This window comes from Hipposideros armiger, unplaced genomic scaffold (assembly GCF_001890085.2).
Source record: "Hipposideros armiger isolate ML-2016 unplaced genomic scaffold, ASM189008v1 scaffold_918, whole genome shotgun sequence".
Taxonomy (NCBI): Eukaryota; Metazoa; Chordata; class Mammalia; order Chiroptera; family Hipposideridae; genus Hipposideros; species Hipposideros armiger.
Genome location: NW_017732268.1, coordinates 357,324 through 378,762, shown reverse-complemented (window position 1 = coordinate 378,762; position 21,439 = coordinate 357,324). Strand labels below are relative to the sequence as shown.

The following is a 21,439-nucleotide window of genomic DNA, read 5'->3' as shown; positions in this document are numbered from 1 at the left end:
TTTAATTTTTTGAGGGACCGCCATACTGTTTTCCACAGTGGCTGTACAATTTTACATTTCTACCAACAGTGTTCAAGGGTTCCTAATTTCTCCATGTCTTGACCAACATTTGTTATTTATTTATTTTCATAACTATTGGGGAACAGTGTGTTTTTCCAGGGGCTGTCAGTTCTAAGTCATGTTGTTGTTATCAGTCTAGTTGTGGAGGGCGCAGCTCAGTAGCCCATGTCGGAATCGAACCCTCAACCTTGGTGTTGTGAGCCCACGCTCTAACCACCTGAGCCAACTGGCTGCCCAACATTTGTTATTTTTCTGTTTTGTTTGTTATATCACCCATCATAATGGGTGTGAGGTGGTATCTCATTGTGGGTTTTATTTGCATTTCCGTAATGATTAGTGATGTTGAGTATCTTTTTTTTTTGATGTTGAGTATCTTTCATGTGCTTAATGCCATTTGTATATCTGCTTTGGAGAAATGTGTATTCAAGTCCTTTGTCCATTCTTGAATTGGGTTGTTTGGTTTTTTTGTTGTTACTGAGTTTAGGAGTTCTGTATATATTCTAGCTATTAATCCCTTCCCAGATAATGATTTGCAAATATTTTCTCCCATTCTGTGGGTTGCTTTTTTACTGTGTTAATAGGTTGTTTGGTGCACAAAATTTTAAAGTTTTTATGGAGTTCAATTTGTCAACGTTTTTTTACTGTTGCCTGTATCTTTAGTGTCATGCCCAAGAGATCATTGCAAAATCCAACGTTATGAAGCTTCTGCTCTGTTTTCTTCTAAGAGTTTTATGTAGTTTTAGGTCTTACATTTAAGTCTGATCCATTTTGAGTTCATTTTTATATATGGTGTTAGGTGACGGTCCAACTTCATTCTTTTGCTTATGTATATCCAGTTATCAACCATTTGTTGAAAAGGCTGTCTTTTCCCCTTTGAATGGTCTTTGTACTTTGTTAAAAATTATTTGAGCATATAGGTGAAAGTTTATTTCTGGGCACTCTATTCCATGGTCTATATATCTAGACATCTTTATGCCACTGTCAACACTGTTTTGATACTGTACCTTTGTAATAGGTTTTGAAATCAGGAAGTGTGAGTCATCTAGCTTTGTTCTCTTTTTTCAAGATTGTTTTGGCTATTTGGGGTCCCTTGAGATTTCATATAAATTTTAAGATGGCTTTTTCTAGTTCTGCTAAAAAGGTCATTGGGATGAGGCGTGATAATTTTTGACCAGGGAAGTGAATGGTTGATGATGTGTTATTTGCTGTTTCATAAAATTAGACATGTAATTGTATAACTATAATTATGCCAAACAGTTTTTTTAATTTGAGCAATTAAAATGGTTTTGTATTTCAAATACAGCATTTTGGTCATTATGTGTATGATACATTAGAGAGATATTACTGAGGTAATATATTCTGCAACACTTTAAGAATAAGCTTTCAGGTATGGCATAGTATCCTTTTTTTTCCTGGATAATAAAAAGTGTTATAATAATACTCTTGTATAGTCCTCTTAATTAATAAGCTCCACCTAATAATTTTACAATTCTTAACAGCTGTGCTCAAGGGTTCCAATTTCTCCACATCCTTGCCAACACTTGTTATTTTTCCGTTTTGTTATAGCAGCCATCCTAATGGGTGTCAAGAGGTGATATGTCATAGTTTTTATTTGCATTTCCCCCCTAGAATGACCTCCAAAATGTCACACAAATAGAAGAGAATATAACAGAACTATACAAACATTTGCCTCTCCTGGAGGAGTCATTTGAGCAAATATTCAAGTTATGTTCAAAGGACAGTTATAGTCCAGAAAGTGAATGGGCTGGGTTCTCAGAGGAAACAAAGATGTTTATCCCTTTTCTGCCTTCAGTGAATACACTGGGCTTCTTATAGCGTTTCACTTATTTGACTTGAGGGTATGGCTTAATTTTGATTATATATAGTTCATATAATGAATTAATGAGTATGTTTGTTAAGTCCTACAATTCTGACTTCTCAGTAAGCCATTAAAAAAATATATATCATTATATGATGTTATTATTTAACACATAAGGATTAATTAGTGGGACTATAAATTAAGACTCTTTGAAAGGCTGGAATTTCTCACTGCCTTACTTTGTAAAAGGTAAAAGCTTGTGACTTTATGTTAGAGTTCATTTATATAGAAAGTCTAACTAATGTTTAAAATCTTTCCTCCAAAAAGAGTAACATAGAAATTCAGTAAATGCTTAATGACGTGATGTTAGTGTTTGACCATCTTTATATTCTGTTAATTGCCTATACTTATGCTCTGCCCAATTCTGTCAGGTTATTTGCCTTTTATATTACTGATTTTTAAATGTCATATGCTCAGCTAAAAAAATAAATAAAATAAAATAAATGCCATATGCCCTATGCCCTTTGAGAATAGGAACTTTTCATACATTTTAAGTTTTCCCCAGTTTGTCTTCTGTTTTTGTACTCTGCTTATGATACTTTTCTGTTTGGAAGTATTTTTTTCCTCTTGGATAAATTGGTTGCTCCTCCTTTCTCTATCCCCTCCTTCTCATACTTACTTAGGCCTGTTCTATTATGGAATTCTAAAACCTTTGAACTAATTTCTTCTTATTTTTTCATTTTTTTTTCTTCCAACATTTAAGTTATCCATCAGGAACAATTTTGTTGTAGGGGGTGAAGGAGAGCTAGGTCTATTCTTTTTCAGATGGCTAGACAGTTTCCCAAAGCTGTTTACTATAAACTCTTTCACTCGTAGGTTCAAAATGCCTGTTATCATTAACTGAATTTCCACGTAAGCATGAGTTTTGTTTTCTGTTTCAGTAATTTCCCCTTCTGCTATTTGTAGGTCAGTACTATCCTGTTTTTAATTACTCTAACTTTTCTTTGCATTTTATGATCTTCATTGCTTTTATTTTTCAGCTATTTCCTTTCTGCTTCAATAATTTTTTTTCCTGGGAAACTTCAAGTTCATTTTTATAAAAGAGAAAAAAACCTTGTGAGATTAATTTAGAAGACTTGGCATTTTGACAATATTAAGGATTTTTTCTTATTCAGGTCTTCAGGAAAAGACTATAGCTTTTGTCACATAGATTTTCATATTTATGGTATTCCTTGCTATTGCAAACGGAATTTTTTCCCTCTTATCCTTTTTAGTTGGTTGTTGTTGAGACATATGTAAGTCACTGATTTTATTGAACTTATTTTCTCTACATTTTTACAGAATTCATATTTTTCTGATCTTTTTTTATAGTTTTTCTGATAGAATTGTTATTTTCAGTGTTTTTTGATGCTTTTTTTGCCTTGACTATAACTTTGTCAAACACTGATATTGTCAATCTACCTTTCTTTTTGTTTATATTTATGTAACATATCAAGTGGATAGAGCTGCTATCCTTGGGTCTATCATTTTACTTTAATCCTTTCTGGGTCATTGATTTTTAGATGCTTCTTTTACAAAAAAATCATATTTGATTTTTATAACCCAATCTCAGTCTTTCTCTTTTTAAAAGATGAATCTATTACTGTATTGTTTATTGAGATGTTTGATTTTCTGTTCTTGTAGGTTTTTTTTGTTTCTTGTTTTTCATGTTTTTTGAGGCTTTAACAAATTATGGCTGGTGAGTCGCCGGCGACAGTGTAGGCTGCAGTGGGGCTGGCAGGCAGCGGTCGTGAGCTTTCGTGAGCAGCCCAATGGCCTGTGAAGGACTGCCTCACCCAGGAAGAACGCAATGATAATACCAACATGGGACAGTGAAGCGACATTTTCCACAACTAGACTGAAGAACAAAAGGACAGCAACTTGTCTGTTCCCCTTCTCTGATTCCCCAATAAAAATCTTAAAACAAAACAAAACAAAAAAAAGTATGGCTAGAAGTTTATTTTTTACTGCTGATAATTTGAAAGGAATAGTCTAATTTTGTCAGAGGATGGCTTGTAAGACTTTGAATAATATACTTAAATTTGTGGTTTTGATTTATCAACTTAAATGAAACAGTCATTGACATGCTAGTTTTAAAAATGTTGAACTTCGCAAGTTTATACTCACCCTACCTCTTTATCTTCTCTTTATCAATTTTCAGACATTTGTTAGTTTATTTGGGAATTTTAGCCTCAGATTTTTTTATTGTACTGGAGCTTGAGTTGTGTGTTAGTTTGTATATCTTTTCTTTCAGGAGCTATACCGATTATTTAGAGTTCGTTTTATATTTAAATAGAATCAGTGCCCACTTCTGATCTTTTCATGTTATGTCCTTGCCATTTGGGCTTATTTTTTATCAGCTGTTGATAGGGTGGATCATATAAGTATTAGGAATAATGTATTTTGAATCTACAAATAGTTTATTCTTCCCAAACCTGCTCTTCCCCATTTTGCCAAGCAGCTAGCCACGCCAAAAATCTAGGCATTGCCCTTAATTTCTCTCTTTCATTTGCACTCAAGAGTCAGTCTGTCAGCAAGCTCCTTCAACTCCACCTCTAAAACATATCCTGAATCCAGTTTCTTCTCTTTGTTGCCATCTCCACCCTCTTGGTCTTCCTGTTTCCTCTCCCACACCTCCCATCTGCCTCCATCTAGTTTCTACAAAGCTACCAGAGTGATCTTCTTTAAACACGAATCATAGCGCTCTCCTGTTTAAAACCTTCAAGGAGCTTCCGAATCTACTTAGAATGATATTCAGACTTTACACCTTGCTTATAAAAACCTACATTATGTGCCCTGTCTCCTTCTTGGAGCTCATCATGTATCTCTTCCCCTTTCCTACTCTACCTCCTTTTTTTCCTTTTTTTATTTAAGTAGCCCAGGATTAAACCAGCCCTTCCATTCATCCTGAAGTACTATTTTTCATGGTTCAGAGGACTCCTGGTTATTCAGGTCTCAATTCAAAATGCCATGTTCTCAGAGAAATGCATTCTGACTACCTAATTTAAAGTTGACACCCAGCCCTTGTTAATTCTCTGCATAGGACATGTGACTGCCTGAAACTTTTATTTTTAATTTATATATATTTGTTTAAGGTCTGTTTCTCTCTCTCCTAGAAGGTAAGATCCATGAGAAGAGTGATCTGTCTACACTGTTATATTTCAACATCTAGGCACATAGTGGGCACTCAATAAATATTCTTTGTACAAATGCATATTATAAATGTCTTTCTGTTGCCTTTGAATAAGAATGACCAATTGATTAGGTATAGAATTATTGCTCACACATTCTTCTCCCACCCTTAAAAAAATCTATAGACATTTTTCTCCCTTGAATATCATTAGAGAAAACTAAGGCTGGCCTGATATTTTCTCTTCTAGGTGATTTGTTTTGCTTCTGACTGCTTGTGGCATTAGTACTGTATATTTTCTCTAAGCTGTGATGTTCAGAAAATAAGGCCTTAATATTTATTATATCTTTAGGTTTTGATTCATGGTTAATAGTAATTGTAATTTGAAAAATTAGTAACAACTATAAAATTAGTTACCTGAGAAATAAAAATAAGTTTTTCTTATAGTTTATATATACTTTTCTTTTTAGTAAATGGTTTCACCTATTTTCATCATCTGTGCCTTAGAATTTGAGGAATTGATTTTCTGTTTGGGCTGATTTTATTCATTTGCATTGTTTCATTACATTTTATTTGTAGAGTTTTCTTTTGTATTTTTGCATTTATTACCCCAAAAAAATGGTTTCTAAAGGACCGTAGATTTTTATACCATGGTGTTTTAGCATTTTCAGTAAAGCCAGAGTAGATGTTGTTTTCACATTTTTGGAACAGACTTAAGGGAATGTTTAGGTAAAAAATATGATGGTATGCTAAAGAATTTTCCCAACATTCAGTTCAGATACTTCAAATAATTCTGGAGACAGCTGTATTTCAGAAATGAATTCTTAACTGTACTCAGCAACTTTTTAAAAAATTGCACTAAAGCCAGTATAATACAAAAGTGCTTCCTTGTATTGATTTAACAGATGAGCTGGTTTAGAATTATATTTAGACATGAAAAGATAATTATTTGCCTGTGTAACTTAGAAAAAGCTTTATGTCTGATAAAACAAGACTTTTTTTAAAGTGAATGAAATCACAGCTGTAAACTTAATACTTTTCACCCCAGTTAAAAATAGAGTATTGAAGTTTATAGTAATTTTAAAATCCTGAATTTTATTACAGATTTACTGATTTGCCCCTAGCAATTTAATTTTATAATATAGTATTTAAAATTTTACTGAAAAACAAGTTGCTTTTGAGGCTTTTCCTAATACATACTCATAAAAATTCTAAAGGAAACATTAGAGTTAAAAATGAAAATAGATTAGCCCAGAGAATGTTTTTTTGTTTTGTTTTGTTTTTAAAGATTTTTATTGCGGAATTGGGGGAGGGGAACAGACAAGTTGCTGTCCTTTTGTTCTTCAGTCTAGTTGTGGAGGACATCGCTTCACTGTCCCATGTTGGTATTATCATTGTGCTCTTCCCCGAGTGAGGCAATTGTTCCCTGGCCACTGGACTGCCGCTCATGGCGGCTCATGGCAGCTCATGCAGGTAGTTCACTGCAGCCTCACTGCAGCCCTGCTGCAGCCGGTGACTCACGGCAGCCCAGCTCCAGGTCGAGCTGTTGCTCACCATCTTAGCTGTAGAGGATGCAGCATCACTGGCCCTCATGTGGGATGGGAACTGCGGCCCTGCTGCTCAGCCGGTGCTCCCAAGCCAACTTTTAACCAATGCGCCACATGGCCGGCCGCAGAATGACTTTTTAATTAGCCAGAAAAATAATTGAAAAAGAAAATTGATCAGCACTCCTTCCTATGTCCCTATATTTTTGTTGCTCTTTGTATACACAGGAAAATAAATTATTATTATCAAGAATGATTTAGCAATTTCTGTATCTCATTTTAATAGTAGATAGTTATTAAATATAGGCACCATCTTACAAAATGGTAACATTTAAATAAAGTTTGAATAGTAGTAATTAGTATTGAAAATAAACTATCAGTGATACCATTTTGACTTTTATTTTTCTTTTCCATCTCTTTGGTGTTAGACATCATAACTGCCCTAGAAAAGCAGGCAGGTATTATGATGATGTTTGTCACCATGTTTTCCTGTCTATGTCTGAGTTTCAGTCTGCCTTCTAACTCATTTTACAGATGTTTTGCTCAAACTAGTCTGTAGCTAGTAGCAGCCAACAGCCAAAACAAGAGCAAGATTGGGAAAGGGAAAGTTAATCATCACAATCCTACTTTACCTTCTCTTCTTCCCTCCTTCAAACTATATGATAGTATTTTTAAGTTGTACAAATTATAATTTGTTTGAAAACAGTGAATCTTGCTTACTGGGATGGAATTTAATAAAGTCATCACCCAGAGTGAATAATGCATTATACTTTTGTTTGCTTGCTTGGTTTTTAAAGTGCTAAATTGAAACATTCATGAAATGGTTAAGGATGTTTAAATAAAATAACAGGTTAAATGTATTTCATTAATGTAGACAATTTTCAAAATAATTAAGAATCTTTAAATATCTTTGAATAAATGTTTAAAATTTTTCTTAGTTTTGTTTTATAATAACCCCTGGAAATATAATCAAAGAAAGTAGGGTAAATTTCTACAAAGTCAAGAAGCCTCTAAAGATTTAAACAGCATTAGTTTTAATGCCTTGTTAATGTTCTTGAAAGAAATCCCAAACTAGGAGTTTTGGCCAAATAGGACAAATGTCAGCTATTCTGGTTAAGTGCTGTTCTTGCTTTTCAGTATTTACTTCTATTTTAAAATCTAATCTTGATTTTTTAAAAATAATATGTAAAGTAAAATATTTTAAAAGTAATATGTGAAGTAAAATATTGATACCCTGTCTTCACTATTTGGAAAAGTTCAGGTCTGAATTAGTGGAAAATGTTAATTCGTGGTCACAAATGTCCATCCAAAAAATTATTTTATAGACATTTCCTGCTATTTAATACATAAAAATTACTTGTAATGTTAGGGAATGCTACTTCAGTTAGATCCCAATTTGCTTTTGAACACAAGATAAAATTGAAATGAAAATATGTATTTTTATTACTGTGTAATAAAAAAGGTTAACTTCAATGTCAGGATCTAAGTTAGTGAATTTAAAACTGATTGGGTTTTTCTCTCTAGGTGAGTTTTCAGAATAAGATAGGCATCCCTAAGAAAATGTTTTGTTAGAAATGACCGTTCTCTATTTACATTCTACATTAATTTTGCTCAATGGAAAAATCATATTTTGTTATTACCAGCCAAACAATCAAATTTGCAAGATTGCTACCATCATCACTCTATTTTCATGGACATTTGAAAATTATCTGACAGAATGTTTAGCATTGGACTAATTGGTTTTCTGAAAATACTGCTAATTTATTAGCTGTACAGTAAAATCTGTTTTCTCTTTGGTATCTATCTTTAGCATGGATTTCATTTCATAAACTTAAGAAATGTATTTAGTACTTAGTGCAGAAGGCTTTTGCCATTCTTGATATTGCAAATATTAATTTAAACATCTTTTTGTATTGTGAATTATATCAAAATTTTTAGGTTACTGGGGTTTTATTTTTAAAACATTTTAAAAAGTATTTTTAAACTTGAATATCCACCCAACCATAGTGAAATGGTTAAATAGGCTATATTCATGTAATTTTAAATTATTTTTTATTGTGGTAAATCTTAAAATACACCAGTGCAGTAGAAATAATAACAGATACTTATATGGCACTTAATATGATATTAGAAATAATAACTTTATTCTCAAAATAATCCTCTGCAGTTTTATTATATATCCTTTTATATAGATGAGGAAACGAGAGGTTGAGTATCTTATAAGAAAGTAAGAACTAATTAAATGATAAAACAGAGAAATAGAATAGTGAGGCCAGCTTAGATCTTGAGGAAACTGGTTTTGAACCAAGTAAAATTGTGATTTGCCTTTACCTTTTCTACATCTAGCACAAGAGATAGGAGACAAAGTCCAACATCCATCCTAGGTGAAGAGTCATCACCCTGCAAAAGGCTGGACCCCAAAAGGCTTTTTATTTGCATTAACTAGAAATAAACTTTCCTATCCCCCAACCAGGACCACAAAAAATATTACCATTTTTTTTTCCAAATACTGTTGATATATAGTGTTATATTCGTTTCAGGTGTACAACATAGTAATTAGACATTTATATATCTTACGAAGTGATCACCCTGATAAATCTAGTACCTATCTGACACCATACATAGTTATTACAGTATTGACTATATTCCCTATGCTGTACTTTATATCCTTATGCCTGTGTTTATAACTGGCAGTTTGTACTTGTTAATCCCTTTCACCTTTTACACTCATCCTCCTAGTCCCTGTCCCATCAGTTTGTTCTCTGTATCTATGAGTTTCTGTTTTGTTTGTTCATTTATTTTGGTTTTTAGATTCCACATACAAGTAAAATCATATGGTATTTGTGTTTCTATGTCTGACTTAGCATAATATACCCTCAATCTAGGTCCATCCATGTTGTCGAAAATGGTAAGGTTTCATTTTTTTTTTCATGGCTGAGTAATATTCCGTTGTACGTATGTACCACATCTTCTTTATCCAAACATCTATCAGTGGACACCTAGGTTGCTTTCATACCTTAGCTATTGTAAATAATGTTGCAGTAAACATAGGGGTGCATGTATCAAATTAGTGTTTTGGATTTCTTTAAATGAATACCCAGAAGTGGAATTGCTGAGTCATATGATAGTTCTATTTTTAATTTTTTGAGGAGCCTTCATACTGTTTTCCATAGTTGCTGCACCAATTTACAATCCCACCAGCGGTGTGTGAGGGTTCCCTTTCCTTCACATCCTCACCAACATGTTTGTTGCTTTATTCATAATAGCCATTCTGACAGGTATAAAGTGATATCTCATTGTGGTTTTAATTTGCATTTCTCCGATGGTTAGTGATCTTGAGCATCTTTTCATGTGTCTATGTGCCATCTGTTATGTCCTCTTTGGAGAACTGTCTATTCATGTTCTCTGCCCATTTTTTAATTGGATTTGTTGTTTTTTTATGTTGAGCTGTATGAGTTCTTTATATAGTATGGATATTAATCTCTTATTGAATATATCACTTGCAAATATCTTCTTCCATTCAGTAGTTGCCTTTTTGGGTTTTTTTTCTTTTTATGGTTTTCTTTGTGGTACAAAAGGTTTTTAGTTTTATGTAGTCCCATTTGTTTATTTTTACTTTTGTTGTCGTTGCCTTATGAGACATATCCAAAAAAATATTGCTAAGACTGGTCAAAAAGTTTATTGCCTATGTTTTCTTCTAGTAGTTTAATGGTTTCGGGTCTTACATTTAAGTCTTTACTCCATATTGAGTGTATTTTTGTAAGCCTCGTAGTACAGTTTGATATCAGGCAGCATGATACTCCAGCTTTGTTGTTGTTTTTCAATATTGCTTTGGCTATTCGGATTCTTTTGTGGTTCCATATAAATTTTATAATTATGTGTCCTAATTCTGTGAACAGTGCATTGGTAGTTTGATAGGGATTTCATTGAATATATAGACTGCTTTGGGTAGTATGGACATTTTAACAATGTTAATTCTTCTTATCCATGAGCATGGTATAGCCTTTCATTTATTTATGTTGTTTTCAGTTGCTTTCTTCACTGTCTTACAGTTTTCTGAGCACATGTGGGTCATTAACCTCCTTGGTTAAATTTATTCCTAGGAGTTGGCCGAGTGGCTCAGTTGGTTAAGAGCTCGCTCAAGAGTGTGAGCTCTACTGTTGGTGGGACTGCACACTGGTGCAGCCACTATGGAAATCAGTATGGAGGTATCTCAAAAAACTGGAAATGGAACTACCTTAAGACCCAGCAATTCCACTCTTAGGTATTTATCCAGAAAAACCCAAGACATTAATTCGAAAAAATATATGCACCTCTATGTTCATTGCAGGACTATTCACAATAGCCAAGACTTGGAAACAACAGAAATGCCCATCGGTAGACAACTGGATTAAGAAACTGTGGTACATTTACACAAAGGAATATTACTCAGCTATAAAAAAGAAGGAAATAGTAACATTTGCAACAATATGAGAACATTATGCTAAGTGAAATAAGTCAATCAGAGAAAGACAAATACCATGTGATCTCACTTATACGTGGAATCTAAAAAACTGAATAAATAAGAAATGTAAACAGAAGTAGTCTCAGAGACACAGAGGAAAAACTGAGCATTGCTAGTTGGGAGGAGGTGGGGATAAAGGAGAAGGGGAAGGGACGAGACAATACAAATTGGTAACTACAATATGGCCTCAGGGATAGAAAAGACAGTCTGGGGAATATAATCAGTAATGTTGTAAATATTTTTTAGGGGCCAGATGGACTCATGTCTTGTTAGGGAGACCACTTCATAGTCAGTGTAGAGGCCTGACCATCGCACTGTATTTCTGAAGCTGATACTGAATAATATTGTATGTCAACTATAATTATGTATACATATAGTCACGGGACGTGGAGTAGAGGGTGGGAATGGAGTCAGTGGAATTGTAATAGATAAGTATGATATCGGGGGTGGGAGGGCAGTAGATGGGGGAGGGAGGGTGTTTCTGTATGAAGGGTGAAAAGGATAACTATTGCATTATTCTGTACACCTGAAACTAACAAAAAATAAAATAAAATAAAATAAAAAAGTGTGTGCACTCTGAGCAACAGGGTCACCGGTTCGATTCCCGGCCTGAGCTGAGCTGCTCCTGAGCTGCCAACAGGTGACAGGATGGCTCACCTAAAAAAATAAAAAATAATAAAATTTATTTTTAGATATTTTATTCTTTTTGATGCAATTGTAAATGGGATTTTTAAATTTTTCTTTTTCTGATAGTTTGTTATTGGTGTATAAAAATGCAACCAATTTCTGAATATTAATTTTGTATCCTGCTACTTTGCTGAATTCATTTATTAGCCCTAATAGTTTTTTGGTGGAGTCTGTAGGGTTCTCTCTATATAGTATCATGTCATCTGCAAACAATGACAGTAAATATTGCTTGTCTTGAATCAGAGTCACACTATGCATGTGGCCTTAAAAACCATGGTGTTTTAGTAGTAGATGCCTCTTAGGGTAGCAAACCCAATCACTTAGCAAAAGCTAATGTAATCTCTCACCTTTCACTCAAGATTCAAAGGATTCCCACAGATAAAGTTCCAAGAAATAAGAGCTCCAAGAAATGGTTTGAAGTGGAAAATAAGTTCTCCTGACCACATGTCTTTATTCCCACTCAAAAATCACAAAAGACAAAAGGAATTAAGGTGCCTTGAGCAAGAGCCAGCAGAAAGAACAACAGAACAGACCCATGAACAATCAGATTTTGGAATTATATACTCTCTATATATGATTAGATAAGTAAAGAAATGATTTGAAACAACAAAAAGTAATAAACTGTTAAAAAGAAAGACAAGCATATTTGAAAAACGGCCAAATTGAGTTTCTAGAAGTGAAAAATAATTATTAATTTAAAATTCAATAGATCTAACAAGTTAGACATAACTGTACTATAAGTTATTTAACCATTCTTTCATTACTGAGTCACACTGTAGAGAACATTTATCTCTGCATATCTCAAGAAAAAAATTTTTGAAGCGAAATTATGAGTTCAGAGATCTTGTACATTTTTAAGACTTCTGGCTTTGTAGAAAAAAGTGTATTAGTTTACATTCCTATTGAAGTATTAAGAATGTCTAAATTCCTCATCTCCAATATTTAATATTTATTGTAAAGTTTTCCTTCCTTCCATATATAGATACTTAAAATGTAACATGGTGATCAATTTATTTGTTTTTCAGGAGATGATTTTTCTTTGATTCAACAAGAAATATTTATGGTTAAAGAATGTAAACATTGTAACATCGTTGCCTACTTTGGGAGCTATCTCAGGTAAAAAATAAATAAATAAAAAGCATCTGCCTCTCATTGTATTTTGTATTTCTTTGCTACTACTCTCCCTTTCATGTTAGTGCTGTCATGTATAAATTTTTAAAATTACATTAACTAAAGTTCTAAAATTGCTCAGGTTTTGTCTCCTATTATATTAATAGTGACACCTCCATTTATGCGGTTATATCTTGCAAATTTAATGAAATTTTATGAGTGATTACAAGTAAGTGTTTTAGCTTATGAAGGAGATCATATTCTAAGGCATGTAAGATGGGAACAAAGCTGAAGTTAATATGCTTTCCTATAACGTGAAGAGAGACTGGGAGGGCAATTTCCTGTTGCATTCTGTAATCCATCCTGAATCTTAGTGTGCTGAAGGAGTGCAAGCCTTCAGGGTATCTCAGTGATCTGAGCATTACTAGCTAATGTGATTTTCCTTTTCTTTCCTGTTAGTCGGGAGAAACTGTGGATTTGTATGGAATACTGTGGTGGAGGATCACTTCAAGACATTTACCATGGTACTTACTGTTCACTTGTCTTTGTTTGAAAACTGACTTTGACTTCATGATGATTGTTTGACATATCTGCTTAACCAGGGATATTCATACATAGATTTACTATTTCACTTTCTTTTGTTCTGCTGCTAGAATAGTGCATAAAAGAAATCTAAATTTAATTTTTTGTTTGTTGTTCAGTTAAATTTGCTGGAACCTGAACTGAGAAATTCAGGAGTACTTGAACAACCCAAGTTTTAAATTTAGATGTAGTCTCCAGGAAAGTATTTTATCTACAAATGAAACTGCCTAAACTTCCTTGTAAATGAGAATTGAAATGCAAAGGCTAACTCTCACATAAAGGAAATGATATATCTGTCTTAATAGTAATTTAACCTGCTAACTAGGAAAGCAATTTAATTGCTTCTATAATATGTTTGTATTAAAAATGTATAACTTTTTAAAATATGGAGTGTTTTATTTAGCATTGTTTACTTAGGCAGTTTTCTGAATTGAATTTGACTTTGCCTCGTAATACTATTTAGAAATAGATTTCACTTTGGCTCTACAGTTTAACTTCTAGTTTGTTTTGTTGACAATTTGTTGAATTTGTAGAGTTTATGAGACTTAAGCATAGATTTTTATAAAATAACTTCTTTATTTAACTGTACAGTAAAACCTTGGTTTGCGAGTGTAATTCGTTCAGGAAACAAACTACTCGTATTGCAAGACATCGCTCGTTTACCACATTAAAATGTATTAGAAATGTTTGCTCGTCTTGCGGAACACTCACAAACCACATTACTCACAATCCAGGGTTTTACTATGGGATAGTAAAACTCGCATTGCAACTGTGCATTGTATGTTATTAAGAATTAGGTATTTTTAAGCATTTAAGAAGTATTTTTAGACTTTTCTATGCTAAGATCTATATTTAAAGCCTTATCAAATTTCATTCAATTTACAAATTTACAAATATAACCATAGTAGATATAAAAAACAAGTGCTATTTCAGTTTAAATAACATTTGTAGCTTATAGAGGTTGAATTTTCAAAATTTCAATCAATAGAGCAGTGGTTAAATATGCATTGCACCTATAATATGGAATACTATGAAGCACTTAAAAAGATAAAGTAGTTCCAGTTATATTGACCTGGGTATATCTCCCCAAGGCCTTTTTTTAAATGGAAAAAATGAATCATGAAAAAATATGTATAGCATAGTGGATCATACTTAGACTTCTTAAATTTTATTTTTAAATCGATACATATGAATGTAAATGCACAGCAAAATGAAAGGACATATATCAACTTTATAAGTCATTACCTCTAGGGAGGAGAAGTGGGACTTATAAGTAAAAGTTTGAATTAATGAAAATGTATTGATGTATTATTTAATTATAAATTAATAAATATAATAATTACCTAATTTTGTCACAAATAACCCATGATGAAAAAAGTTGTGACTGATGTCTAAACTCTGGTCACTGCCTCTTTTTATTTAAAATAATATTCAATACCACGTAAGTATTACAACTATACAAAATCTTACAGTTTTAAAGCAAGAACTAATCCCATTTTTTTTAAAGAGAAAAATGTTTTGTTCCTTTATTCAATGATTTTATGAAGAATTATATTTTATATAAAAGTTTTATATAATTATAATTTTTATTTATTCACATTTACAGAATGAGAACTTAATGTGGATAAATAAAACTATATAGTTGGCATTTTTCACTACTTGTTTCAAACTTAAAGAACTGTTTTGAGACATTATTTCTTCATGAAATTTCTACTTTCCATTATTAAAACTTGATATTTGTTTAATTAAATTGAATCTAAGAAGTACCATTTCTGTAAATAGTATATTAGATAGCATAGCAATCAAGAACATCTATATTTACAATAAACTTAATAACGTGGCTTTCCTTCTTTTACTACTATTCCATCAAGTTACTAGGAATCAAAATGTTATCTTTCTGAGTAGGTGTAGAGAGCCAGTGATGAAAATATGCAGTAAAATATTTCTCTTAAGTAAAGATTACATGTAAGTACCTGATGTGATTTCACTCTCAGCAAATACCACCCGAGATTTTAAATATTGTCTCATGGTATTGGACATATTTCCAAAACCTCTAGTTGGGTACTTGAAGAAGGATTTTATTTCCTAATAGGGAGAGATCTGATTGTCAGAAGTGATGTGCTTACTTTTTAAATTCTTAGAGAACGTATTGGATCAAGCTTCTCTGTTTTGATAACTATAGTAAAAAACTATACTAAAGAAATAATGTCTTGACCTTTAACAAAGTATATGATGCCTTTCTGTACATTTTATCAATCGATCTCTTTATGGTTCTTTACTTCTGTATAGCTGTATTTAAATATACATGTTTTTCTTATTTCTTGCAAAAATTTTTCAGGATTGAGATCATGTCCATTGCTTTCTATAGAGTAGTCACCCAACAATATATACAGAAGAAGTTTTATAATAGTTTGTCATTTTAAAAGTAGACTGTTTTTAATCTGTTGTATTCAAATGTATAGCAATGTGGTCTCTCTCTTTTTTCTTTCTAGTTACTGGACCATTATCAGAATTGCAAATAGCTTATGTATGCAGAGAAACTTTACAGGTACTACATTTGCTTAGTAACATTTCTATTACTAGAAAGGTAGTTCTAGTTTCACAATTGAAAACTATAAAATAGTGATCTGCCCAAAAGAAAGAGAGTAAATCGAATTTTTTTCCATTAAGTTCTTATATTGTAATTCTGTAAGTGTAGTTATTTTTTCATGAATGAGTCACGGGATTCATTTAAGCTGATATACACAGTGATCTTTTGCTATTTCTCCCAAAAAGAGAAACTAGCATAGTGATAACCAAAAATCTTACCTGGAAATGCTCTTTTCGTGTGATATTAATGAGTCATTGATAGCAGAATCTTTTGTTTTTAAATAAGCTTGGTAAATATTATATTAAGCAGAGGTTTCTTTATTTCAGATCTGTGAGAACTTTCAGTATGTTAAAGTAGTTGTCACTTTTCAATAGGAGTACAGAGTATGTGGCATTTCTCCCAATTTATTTTTTTTCCATGTCCTGAAAAACTACTCATTGAGAAAATTAACAGTTAACAATTTTGTTCATATACTTTAAGGCATTTAAATTAGGAAGAGGGATTAAGTAGTAGTGCTTGTGTTTTTTATTTTGGTAATTTACAACTAATAATTGTTAATTGATGCTTCTATCCCTACGTTTCCTAGATTATGTAATTTGTTTAAAAGTGAGATTGCTGTTCTGTATGTTCTTCTGTATTTTAGGAATTGGGAGATTGACCTGATTTAAGAGAAAGCTGTAGTCCTTTTGAAAAGAGTTGGTTTCCACATGCTTTCAAAGACATACCATGCTAAATCTTATTGTTAGATATATGAAGTAAATTTCTTATGTGTGTGTGTATACATATGTATTTCTGTAATATTTACATAACAGAAATCTGTTTGTATTCACATAAAATACAAAACTAATCATGTACTCATAGCAGACTTATTGACAGATAAATTTTCTTTATATCTTAATTTCCAAAGTTCACTGCTTATATAAGTAATGGACAGAGTTCTGAATATAAGTGAAAAACAAAACAAAAATTTGAGTATGCATTCTGGCTCTGGTATGTGACCATAATGTCTTCTACAGTTCTAGTTTCCCAAGTATGAAATGAGTCTTTGAGAGAGATGACCTCTAAAATAAATTCCAATTTTAAAATCCTGTTAAGCTGACAAACTTCCACATCTGGTGTCTGCCAATAGATGAATGGATAAAGAAGGTGCATCACACATGCGCGCGCGCGCGCACACGCACACACATACACTCTCTCTCTCTTTCTCTCTCTGGAATATTATTCAGCCATAAAAAAGAAGGGAATCCTGTCATTTCTGACAACACAGATGAACCTAAATGAAATAAGTCAGGCACAGAAAGACAAATACTGTATGATCTCACGTGTATGTAGAGTCTTAAAAAAGTTGAACTCACAGATGCAGGATGTAGAATGGTAGTTATTTCTTTCATGAATAAATCACGGAATTCATTTAAGGGACTGGAATTCATATCAGGGACTGTGCAAAGGAGGGGAAAAGAAATGTGGAGATGTTGTAAATTGACTAATTACTAATGTACAACATGATTACTATAGTTAATACTGTATTAAATACTGAAACTGTGCTAAGAGAATAGATTTCAGGTGCTTTCATCACAAAGAAAACATGTTAGCTACTTTAAGTAATCACTTCACTATGTATATGTATATCAAATCATTATGTTGTACACCTTAAATACAGAGGATGCCAAAAAAATGTATACAAGTGGACACTTTGGTCAACGTTGCTCAAGCAGTAGTTCGCCATAATCAGAAGTGTCTGGATACTGATGGTAACCACTTTGAACACCTCTTGTAATTGTAGAAGTCAAATGTGACCTGTATTTATCTTTTGTTATCTGTATATATTGAGTATTACAATTTTAATAGTTTTTTTTCTTTCTTAAAATGCGTATACATTTTTTGGCACCCTCTGTATATACAGTTTTATTAAATAATTTTTTTTTTTAAAAAGAAAGGGCAGAAATTGTAAGAATGGAAAAAAGTAAAAACTTACTAGATGCTGCCTACAAGAAAATACTTTTATAAAGACACAAATAGGTGAAAAGTAAAAGAAAAAAAGATAAATCATAATAACTATTCTAAACAAAGCCAAAGTAGCCATATTCATATCAAAGTAGACTTCAGAGCAAAGACTATTACTAAAGAAAGTTATTCATCAAAAGACGTAACAACCCTAAATGTTTATGCCCCTATTAACACAGCTTCAAAATAAATGAGCCAAAACTGGTAGAACTGCAAAGAGAAAACAGTTATAGTCAGATACTTCAGTACCCCTCTCACAATAATTTTATGGAACAAATAGGAGAAAAGCAGGAAGGATATAAAAATAAAAGGCTTGAACAACACAATCAACCAACTTGGCCTTACTGACATTTTAGTCCAACAACACTGGGATATATGTGCTTTTCAAGTGCCCACAGAATATTTACCAAGATAGACCATATTTGGGGCCATAAAATATGTCTCAATACATTTTAAATGATTTAAGTAACACAAAATGTATTCTCTGACCACATGCACTTAAATTAGAAATCAATTTACAGAAACATTTCTGAATAGCTCCAAATATGTAGAAACTAAGTAAAGCACTGTTAAGTAACCCATGGGTCAAAGAAGAAGTCAAAAGAGAACCTAAAAAATATTTTGAACCAAATGAAATGAAAACAGCACATCAAAATTTGGGATGCTGCTAAGGCAGTAGTTAGAAAGTTCATAGCATTAAAGACGTGTTTAGGTCTTTTAGAAAGGAAGAAAGGTCTGATATCAATATCCTCAATTTTCCACCTTAAGAAACTAGAAAAAGTTGAGCAAATTAAACCCAGAGTAGGCAGAGAAAGAAAATAATGACGATCAGAGTGAAGATCAATTAAATAGAAAGCAGAAAACATAAGAAAACAATGAATCCAAAATCTGATTCTCTGAGATCAATAAAATTAACAAACCTCTAGCCATATTGATCAGGGAGAATACAAAGAGAAGACACAAATTACTAATATTATGACAGAATCTGCAAATATTAAAAGCATAATAAGGATAGTCAATACCCAAGGTATGTTATGAACGGCTTTATGTCCTTAAAGCCTGCAACTTAGATGAAATGGACAGTTTCCTTGAGAGATGCAAACTACCAGAGCTCACTCAATTGGAAATCATCTGAATAGTCAATATCTGTTCTCACAAATAAATCTCCAAGCTAGATAATGTCATGGATAAATTCTGTCTCCAACATTTAAGGAAGAAATAATGCTAACTCTACACAAACTCTTCTAGAAAACTGAAGAATAGAGAATACTTCCCAAATCATTTTATGGGCCAGCATTGCTCTAAAGCCAAAATCAGACAGTGTTACAAGAGAACAAAACTACAGACTAATATCCTTCATAAACATAAATGCAGAAATTAAAAAGGAAAATAAAAGGTTAACAAAGACAATCCAACATTATAGAAAAAATACATCATACACAAAGGGTTTTTATACTAGAATGCAGTGTTGATTTAGCATTCAAAAATCATTTCAAGTAATTAACCATATTAGTAAACAAAAAGAAAAACTGCATGATCATCTGGACACAGGAAAAGCATTTAGCAAAATCCAACACTCATTTGTGATAAAAATTCTTAGTATACTTGGAATAGAAAGGAACTTGTTCAACCTGATAAAGAGTCCTCATGAAAAACCTACAACTGTATCATGCTTAATGGTAAAGACTAGATGCTTTCCCACCAAGCTCAGTCAAAAAAGGCAAGATGTCTGCTCTCATCACTTTTTAATATTGTAGTAGATGTTTCAGCCATTGCAAAAAGAAAAAACAATGAAATAAAAGGGACCCAGATTAAAAAGTAAAACTGTCTTTATTCACAGACTACACAATTATCTGTGTAGAAAATGGAATAGAATGTACCAAGTAGCTACCAGAGCTAATAAGTGAAGCTAGAAAGGTTGCATGATTCAAAATCAATATACAAAATCAATTGGATTTCTATACACTAGCAACAGACAATCAGAAATTAAAATAAAAATATCACTTACAATAATAAAAACGATATTCTTAGAGATATATATTACAAATTATGCATAAACACCTGTGTACTGAAAGCTACAAAATTGCTGAGAGAAATTAAAGAAGACCTAAATGGAGAACTATACAATAGTCATGGATCAGAAGACTCAATACAGGAAGATGTTCTCCCAAAATCCAAAGAAGCTGTTTTATTCTACAGAAGCTGATTCTAAAATTTCTGCAGAAATAGAACGGACCTGGAATAGTCAGTCAAATGACTTTGAAAAAGAAGAACAAAATTTGAAGTCCCAACAGTAATAATTTCAAGACTTATAAAGCTACACTAATCAAATCATAGTAGTGTTAGCATAAGGATAGATAAGTGGTTCAGTGGAACAGAATAGAAAGACCAGAAATAAGTCCATATATGGACTACTGATTTTTGACTGTGTAAAGACAATTCACTGGAGAAAGGATAGGCTTTTCATACATGGTACTGGAATAATTGGACATGTATATGCAAACAAATGAACCTCAAGTCATACTTCGCACCATATATAAAAATTAATCTCATACTCATAGACCTAAATAGAAAGTCTAAAACTAGAAATTCTAGAAGAAAACATAGGAGAAAATTTTGCAGTCTTGAGTTAAAGCAAAGCCTTTTCAAACATAACATGAAAAGCATGACCCATAAAAGAAAATCTTGGTAAATTAGACTTCATCAAAATTAAAAGCTCTCCTCTTCAAGAGACACTGTTAAGAGAATGCAAGGACAAGCTGCAGACTAAAAGAAAAAAATTGCAAACTATATACCTCATCAAGGACATGTATACAGAGTATATAAAGAACTCTCAAAACTCAATAATGAGAAAACAACTGAATAAATAAATGGATAAATTTAAACAGACACTTCACCAAAGAAGATATATGGATGGTAAATAGGGCATGGAAAAGATGCTCAACATCATTAGTTACTAGAAAAGTGTGTATCAAAACCACAGTGAGATCGGCCGGCTGAGTGGCGCGTTAGTTAGGAGTTGGCTTGGGATGCCAACTTGGAGCACCAGGGCCCTGGTTCAGATCCCACATGAAGGCCTGTGACGCTATGCCTTCTACAGCTAAGATGGTGAACAACAGCTTGACCTGGAGCTGGGCTGGCATGAGTTGCCGGTGATGACGTAGGCTGCAGTGGGGCTGGCGGGCAGCTGCTGTGAGCTTCTGTGAGCAACTGTCCAATGGCCGGCGAGCGACTGCCTCACCCGGGAAGAGCACAATGATAATACCAACATGGGTCAGTGAAGCAACGTCTTCCACAACTAGAATGAAGAACAAAAGGACAACAACTTGTCTGTTCCCCTTCCCTGATTCCCCAGCGCTGTTTCGTCCCC

At 32.8% G+C, this 21,439-nt stretch overlaps 1 protein-coding gene across 6 annotated transcripts in view; it reads left to right on the top strand.

Annotated features, from left to right (window-relative positions):
- MAP4K5 (mitogen-activated protein kinase kinase kinase kinase 5) overlaps positions 1 to 21,439 on the top strand; it is a 93,801-nt gene that overhangs the window by 21,463 nt on the left and 50,899 nt on the right. For all 6 annotated transcript variants that reach the window (XM_019630499.1, XM_019630497.1, XM_019630496.1 and 3 more), the window contains 3 exons: positions 12,809 to 12,899; positions 13,353 to 13,417; positions 15,968 to 16,023. In XM_019630499.1, the coding sequence (XP_019486044.1) occupies positions 12,809 to 12,899; positions 13,353 to 13,417; positions 15,968 to 16,023 (212 nt within the window). The remainder of the gene's footprint in view (positions 1 to 12,808; positions 12,900 to 13,352; positions 13,418 to 15,967; positions 16,024 to 21,439) is intronic.